This window comes from Haliotis rufescens, unplaced genomic scaffold (assembly GCF_023055435.1).
Source record: "Haliotis rufescens isolate VD_foot unplaced genomic scaffold, xgHalRufe1.0.p SCAF_2, whole genome shotgun sequence".
In the NCBI taxonomy this organism is placed as follows: Eukaryota; Metazoa; Mollusca; class Gastropoda; order Lepetellida; family Haliotidae; genus Haliotis; species Haliotis rufescens.
Genome location: NW_025963890.1, coordinates 32776338 through 32785238, shown reverse-complemented (window position 1 = coordinate 32785238; position 8901 = coordinate 32776338). Strand labels below are relative to the sequence as shown.

The window sequence follows — 8901 nt, the reverse complement described above, 5'->3', positions numbered from 1 at the left end:
TCACAAGTCAGATGGTTTGCTCCAGCCTCTTTTTATTTATGATAGAATTAATCATAAATATGTACACATGGTCCTCAGATTAGTTCTTGTTGTTGCCTGATATAAATACAACACATACCTAGATGATGGTTGAAGAGCCTGATGGTTTTTCTGATGAACGTTACCTCTACTTCTTTTCTGACTCGGGATCCCAAAACCACAGTGAACCTTTCTGTTCAGCTGTCTCCTCCCGACTCCCCGCACCACTCTCGGACAACTCACTAAATACTATTCATGATAATTTTTGCTCCTCACACCGAAATAGTATTTGACGTCATGTGAAATGAGTCCTAACGCTCACCTCCATATGAACCCCAATTTCCGTTCCAATCAGTTCTTCTATCAAGCCCTTCTAAACCAAACCTTCAGCTAATTTCCTAACTCATTGGTCAACCGATAAACTCTTAATAACATACTCATAATTCAACCTCTTTATGACAAAAATCCAACACTCTGTCAGACTGGAAAGCGTCTAAAAGATGCTTAATCATGTTAATCAGACATTCCAATCAAGCAGTAGTAGTGAGAAATATTCGATCATTTCAAGACTGACAGTTTGTTCCATCCATTCATTTCCCCTCTGATACTTATATTGCAAGACCAGATTCTGCTAATTTCATTGTACTAATGAAAATGTTATCTCTATCACTAAGAGAAGCAAAATCAATAATCATTTGCCCTGGGGGTTATGCCCTCACCCTGTACAGTCACTTCTCTCATATGCATCCATATTTTACCTAAAAGCTCAATTTAGTAAAACTACATTTAAGTTAATATAAAAAACCTTTTTCCAAAATACCCTGGTTATACTTCTCACATAAACAATGGGATAGTATTGGCCAATTGCACTAGTGCTGACTAACTGATATTAAACCACATCAATCTAATCTGTGAGGTCAAGGTTTTATTACTTATTTACCTGATTAATAGTTGTACAAAATCATCACAAAACCATGGAGCAGGCCAACCTGAATCCAAATTTTCTTAATATGTGTGTGCTAAAAGGTTTAACTATTCAAGCATGTGGTCTTCAGATTGTTCTTGGATGTTATTGGTGTTGCATGGTCAAGTTCATACACAAGTTATAACAATTTAAGTATGGTCAAGGGGAGGTAATCCAATGGCAAAATCATGATGATGATGAATAGACAATACTGTCAATACCATATGACCTTGTTATCATGGAATAGTTTAGCATTGTGGTCCCTACAAGTAATTCTGCTAGATTTGGCAATGACATGTTATGATCACCTTAACTACAGTGTATTTGAAAACAAAATACCGTATTCGACGCAATAAGCACCCAGGGCGCTCTTAAAATTAGAAATAAGGGGCTCTTATTAGAATATTATTTTGGTGAAAAACAAGTTCAAAGATTGTACATTTCGTGATTTATGCTGACAGCCTAAAATGTTTATATACAACAGATATATTTTTCCAGTATTTAATTGCCCATAATTAAGGGTGTATGTAACACACGAGTGCGTATTATACACGAATAAGTCATGTGTACATTGACCAATCGGAAGGGGTGCTAATTGGGATTGTTCACCAGCCAATATATCAGCAAATATCGCCGTGGGCGCTTATTAGAGCGGGGCGCTTAATACGTCGAATACAGTATTGCCATATCACCTCCCCAATTCATCTGCCTCCAGTGGTGAGATGTTTTGGAAAGAAGTGACATTTTTCCTGCCTTTTTGCGCAGAAGAGCTGAAGAGCTACATGTGCTATTAGGGGAACAACTAGTTGTGTGTAGTTGACAGTGAAGAGGACTTCTGTTGAAAATCTGAAGATTTAGTTATAGTGTGTCTGCAGCCAAAATACAGGATTTATAGCTATGATGTAATAGAGGTAAAGGATTCACAAGAATTATATTGTTCCAAAAATAAACTGACTATGTATCTTCTATTTTCACATATTCTTAAAAAAACAAACAAATAGAGTGATTATATATACATAGAATAAATCATGAGGTGTAATTGCTTGGTTGGTTTGTTGTTTTACTCCGCACTCAGCAATATTCCAGCTATATGACAGCGGTCTGTAAATAATCGAGTCTTGACCAGACAATCCAGTGACTGATATCATGAGCATCGATCCATGCAATTGGGGTTGATGACAAGCTTCAACCAAGCATGAGCTATGAGGAATGGCAGATTATGTGCTCTGCACCCTTTGCAGAATTGATACTGAAAAACACTCAGGTATATTACCAAATACACATTTGTTTATTCGGAAATTTGTTTATCCAGTCTGACTCACTCATATGACCAGGGTGTCTCTCTTGTCAGAATGAGGAACACTGTTGAGTGATGTTAGGCTCCTGATAAGAGAGTTTATGTCTATCTCTGGCCACTGACACAAAATTACTACTTATTATCATATACTTGCTTGTGAAGCATAACAATAGAACAATAACATAATAGCCCCAAAAAGTGATAAGTGTAAGTCTACTGTTACTGAATGACATTAAAGGATATGTTTAAGGAGCAACCTGTGGACTAGGCCCAGGGCAGTTGGCATCAAATGTCCTCCAAAAACAGTTTGTCTATATGCTTATATATTACTTAGTATATCAAAATAGCAGTTAATGACTAATCTAATTACTTAGAAATACTGTTTCAGTTTCAATCAAGGCACTAATAACAACATGAAAATCTTGACTGGAAATAGTTGCCAGACCATGGAGCTTGGTCTCCCTGTACATAATGAACTATTCTGCTCCCATATCCCTCTAGTTCAGGGCTGAAAAGAATTGTAAGTACATATTGCATATCAAGATGTATGTGAATGCCATTTTATTAGACCAACTTTTTTTCGACATATTTCAGCAATAGAGATATGAAGATATTCTTGGTTCGCAGGCATAAAGCATGTAAAACTGAAAATTCATGTTGTAAGACATTGTATATCCTGCACCAACTTTCAAATTTGATTGTTCAAGAAGCAATTGTTTTCAGCCTTGTAATATAACATGGTAATCATTTTTTTTCCTTTTATGTCAATAATTAGTATTAAGAGAATTCTAGGGGAAAAAGAGTGCCAAGTGCCAAAGTACAGTCAGAAGGAGGTGAATACAGTCGTGCCCTGCTTATACGGACTTCAGATATCCGGAAACCTCGGTTCCCGGGCGATTTTCATTCAAAACGAAATAATTACTAGATAAATTTACCCGTATATATGGAAATTCAGTTTCCGGAACCGGACGGTCATTTTCATACACAAAACACTGAAATGCACAGATAATTGTCTCACTTATCCGGACAATACACTTCCGCTGGTGGTATTCCTTCCGCTGGTGGTAATCCTTTGATTCGTGAGAAGTCAATTAACCAAGTGACACATTATTGTTTAAAATTCAAACCTCAAAATGTGGTAAAATTCAAACTTCCATGACAGACTTTTTGAAACGTGTATGAATAAAGATTGAGTGGATGTATCTGTTCTGTCATCTGTCATGAGTTGCATAATTGAAGGGAAGTAACTCTTCCAGTAAGAAGCTGGTTTCAGTTATACGGAAATTCGTTTATACGGATGAATTGTGAAATGACGCAAGTGTCCTTATAAACGAGGCACGACTGTATAGTGAAATGTATGCCCATCAAGAACCATCGACTGCTGCAGGGCTGTGAAATGACAGTAGTACCTCAAAGTAATATTCTTTAACTTCGAAGAACTTCATTATAGTAACAACACTCATGTAAAGTGTCACTTAATTTGATCAAGTTTCTGACAAATAACATTGAATGTTCACAACATGCTGAATACAGATGATGGTTACTGAAATGTATGGTTATATACATCCACACAAACTCTCACCTCCATCTCTGCAATAATGTAAACACATTAACAAATCTGGGGCCTATAATGATGCTGAACATTCTGTAGTCTCAGTTTCATTCCTTCAGTTTGGAGAAGAATGTTAGGTTGAGTGATTGGCTTGTTGGAGAGGGCGCTTCATATAGTTTCTTTTGTTAAAAAATACAAAATGTCAACTGCAACTCACGATCAAGACGTTTTGATTGAAATGAATGTCTGACTTGATCTGTTTTCCATCAAATATATGCTCAGGAGTACACTTAGAAGTTGAGATGAAGAGTTACCGTAATCGTGATCATTTAAATCAGATGACACTACTCTATTTATAGTACAAGAAACTGTAACTGAGGTAGTTGATGAATAACAATATGTACACATGTGGTAAAGATTATCAACTTACGACTTTCATATGCCAGGGTGAGGTTTTATATATGAAGTTGTTATATATGACTCATCACCTATCCATTGACACAATCTCCTTTTAGAGCATAGCAAGACTCTCGTCCAGTGGGTGTTTGTCATTTGCGCCACATACGGCACAATCATAAGCCAATAGACTTTACAAAATAGTCCCACTCTAGCTGCATCTATCCCAAGGTTTTGATGCTGGGAGTGTAAAGTGCTGTTTGCACAATTGTTCACTTTATACACAGACATGCTAAACTTGGGACTTGAATATTGGGTTGAGCTCTAAAAAGACTTGTAACAGTCCTCATCCTTTGTTCACACATATGTACCTTTATATCCCACTAAAATGTACTGTCACAAGACCTCTATTACTTGCCAATGAGATAATAGCCAGAAGAAATAGTTTAGTGGATATCCTATCCCAGTCGCAAGAAAGACATGCTATCTGCACACATCCTGTCTGAATATAATGACAATCTGTTATGAAGTTCATGTCTTCTATCTTGAACTGTCAGTGAGGTTGTGGGACATGTCCATCAACATAGAAGTTCCGAGTGGCTTTAGGCAGTGTCAACTCTAGACCCTCCATCTCTTTGCTGAGGATAATCTGACAACCTGAAATACCAATACATATATATTTTATCTCACATGAACAATTAGAAAGGTGTTTGCGTTAGATGCAAAACACAGAAGCAGCCCAATCCCCACCTTTTCGTGAATACCCCAAAACCTTCAAGCAAGAAACATGTATCAATTGAAAAATACATGTCCAATTTAGCACAACTTTGAAACAGCATGTACTATGCCTCTAACTACCTTAATAACAAAGTTATAACTTATATAAGCTCTTCCAGTCTAATGACGTGAAGGTGAAATGGAGTATAACGTCGCATCCAAGATTATTGCACTTATTGGTATATAGTGACGTGTTTGCACGTGTGTATGTGGCTGCTTGTACTAGCAGACTTTATAATGCTAGCCCACTGAGATACCATGCCACAGTTTAACATGAATACCCCACTCAAACACAGTATACTGACTCTGAATGCCAAGCAGGGTAACAACAAGTACCACCTTGTAATGCCTTTTGGTATGATGCGTCAGGGAACCGGATCCCGAACACCAGCTCTCTGGGCAGATGCCCTGCGAATAGACCATGGGGGTGGTCTCTTTCGGTTTAGGAAAACATACCAAATGCAGAGCAACGTTTAAACAGAGTCTGAATTATATTATTCCTAAGTTTTTCAATGTTTAAACAACTTTGACATTTGATGTGACCTTGACACATGGCAAGTATAGAATATAGTGCTTATGTGATGACAATAATCATTGGAAAATTTTGTCTTATCATGTATTTAAATCAAGTTTTCCCTGTTTTGACAATAAGGTTTCTGTTGACCTTAACCTTCATTGGATTTTATCAATAATCTTCCCAAAATAAGACCCAACCCTAGAGATCATGTACATAAATTTCATCAAATTCCAATCATAAGTTATCAAGATATTGTGAACACTAGTTTAAAAATGAATAAGTTGCACGTTTTGTGACCATTGTCTTCAATGTCATCTAAACATTACTTCAAGTCTTTGAAAGGCATTTCAAGAGACAAGAGACAAGAAGTTTATTGTATGAAAGGTCTCCGGCCTATAAACAAATACACACAATGTATACATACTTTCAACATACATGTATGTGCATTCTAGGAGACATATGTATTTACAAGTTCTTGACGAATATTTAGTGCTTGATGGAGAAATTGAGCTAGGCTGTAGATTACATCAGAAGATTGATTAGACATAAGTGATATAAGGGATGTGGTACATTGCTGTTTAAGGTATTTAGTGGGTACAAAACGTTTTCGGATATCTTGGTAAAACTCACAGATAAAAAGTACATGAAATTCGTCCTCAACACCCATATCACATAATGGACACAAACACATAGATTTTAACATATTTTGACTTCTTCTGGTGTTTACTCTAATATCACTCAGTCCCATACGAAAACGAGTGAATGTTGAACAAAGATTTAAATTACAAAGAACACTTAAATATTTTTCAGGCTCCAGTAAGGATTTGAATGATCTATACACATCATATCTGCTATTTGCATTTAAATTAGACATCCATGTTTGATAAAAGGTATTTACAATTCTTTCTTTGAACATATTTACAAACATACAGGTGTTACCAACTCCTTGATAAATCCAAGCATAGCCAAAGCCATTTGAGAACAAAAGTACCCGAATATTTGATGCCCAAGTGTTGTAACCCAGATTATCATAGTTGTATAACACATTGTAAGCTTTCCTTGGCAGTCGCTGTTTGTGCATAGTAAGTATTTTTAGCCAATATCTGATACAACGAATATATGAATTAACGTACAAAGGATATCTACCGCACTCTCCGTAAACAATATTATTAGGGGAGTTGACACCAATCATTAAAAAATGTTTACAAGCAAGAAGATGTACTTTTTCGATTGTATTAAAATGTTTAAAACCCCATAATTCAGAGCCATACAAAAGTATTGGTTGTATCTGTGTGTCAAACAATTTAAAGAATATACTTGGGGATAAAGGCTGGAGTTTAGATAAAGTTGACAATAACATGACCATGGCTTTTTTACCCTTTACAGATAAATCCTTAACAAGATTACCCATACTTAAAGTGTTGGTAAACAGAACACCTAGGTATTTATACTTACTAACAACTTTAACTCTCGAACCCTCATATAACCATTTTTCGACTGAAGCTAATGGGCCACCTCTTCTAAAAACGACTATGTTTGTCTTTTCTAAGTTTACAGTTAACTTCCAATCATCAGTGTAATCAGTCAAAATGTTTAATTGGTTCTGAAGACCCGAGACTGAAGACCTGAGTGTGATATACGAATAACATCATCAGCAAACAATAATAAGAACAATTCTAAAATATCCGGACATAATTGGACCACGTGTTTGCAACTATTCATTATTTCTATACACAATTCGTTAATAAAGAATGAAAATAGAATGGGACTTAATACGCATCCTTGTTTTAAGCCAAGCGGACAATAAAAAAAGTCAGTGAAATCACCTTTACAGCGCACACACGCCCTGACATTAGAGTACATACTTTTAAGAATCAGGTACATTTTGCCCCGTAATCCAGCTCTTCTAAGGCACACCCACAGTTTATGAAGATTCACAGAATCAAAAGCCTTCCGGAAATCAACAAAAGCTACATACAGTTTTCTCCCACGTTTCATCAAATATTTTTCTATAATTGCATTTAATGTAAAAATATGATCTGTAGTCGAATAGTGTTTTCTAAACCCGGCCTGATATTCTGGAATTCTATCCCTCATATTGGCCCATAACGTTAGTCTGTTGTTTAATATACTCGAAAATACTTTCCCCAAAATACTGTTTAATGTTATACCTCTATAATTATCTGCATTGCTAGCATCTCCTTTCTTATGTATAGGTATAAGAATGCCCCTCGACCACGAACTTGGAAATACAGCTGAACAAAAAATCATATTAAACAATTCTGTAAGATAGGGCAAAATTATCTCCCTTGATGATTGCAGCATTTCAGCTAGAATATTATCCAATCCTGGGGATTTACGTTTTTTAAGTGACTGAATATCTGTCAGTATCTCATGACGTTGAATATCAGATTCAAGGATTTACCGATCTATTTCAGAAAAGAAATCATCTTCATTTATAGGATCATATATGTCATCAAAAAGCGTATGATCAAATACGTCATTTGTTGAAAATACTTCTTTAAAATGAATTGCCCATTCAGCTTTTGAAATGCTACAAGCAGGGATGTTTCTCATGTTAATGGATCGAACCTCTTTCCAAAATTTCTTAGCATTACCCATTGCATTACATAGCTGTCCTATTCTATTGTGTCGTATCTTGTTCTTATATAACCTGATTTCGTACTTATATCGATTTCTTTAGGAACAGTAACTCTTTCTGTTATCAGCAGACTTGTTACTTCTAAATTTCCGTAGTGCTCGCCTCGTAGCACATTTTGCCTGCATACATTCAATGCTATAACGTCTGTTAATCATGTAGCCATTCTTAGAGCATAAGGCTTTCTTCATGCAGCTGGCGGAATTCAGTAAATAGTCTACGAAGCTAGACAAAGACCTATCTATATCAACATGTAGAAGTTCTATTAATTCAGTCAGATTAAGACAGCTCTTTAAGATTATCCAAGTAACGAGATTCGTGAAAATCATTCCAAACATATTTGACCAGAGGCTGGTCACTACACTGGTCAAGACTGTTACTTGTTAGTTTTATGTGACAAGATAATTCAAGAGGAAAATGGTCAGAGACGGGGTTTTCCCCAATACATAATGAGGAAATATGATGGAAGAAATCAACTGAACAAATGAAATAATCATTAACGCTACTTCCCTGGTGGCTTACAAATGTAAATTCTCCGTGCAAATCCCCATTCATACACCCATTAACTATGCACAGATTAAAAACATTGCAAACGTTTAATAAAAGTTGACCAAATCTATTTACAACCGAGTCTACTGACGTCCTATCTGAAATAGGGACACTTTCCTCTGGAAAGGGATCACCTCTATTATTAATACTATCTGAATCATAGTCACTGAAG

At 36.0% G+C, this 8901-nt stretch overlaps 1 protein-coding gene across 1 annotated transcript in view; it reads right to left on the bottom strand.

The window, feature by feature from the left end:
* Positions 1-2247: 2247 nt before the first annotated feature.
* LOC124125542 (adrenodoxin-like protein 1, mitochondrial) overlaps positions 2248-8901 on the bottom strand; it is a 28963-nt gene continuing 22309 nt past the window's right edge. Inside the window, exon 6 of the mRNA XM_046488871.2 lies at positions 2248-4884. Coding sequence (XP_046344827.1) covers positions 4781-4884 — 104 coding nt within the window. The 3' untranslated portion in view covers positions 2248-4780. The remainder of the gene's footprint in view (positions 4885-8901) is intronic.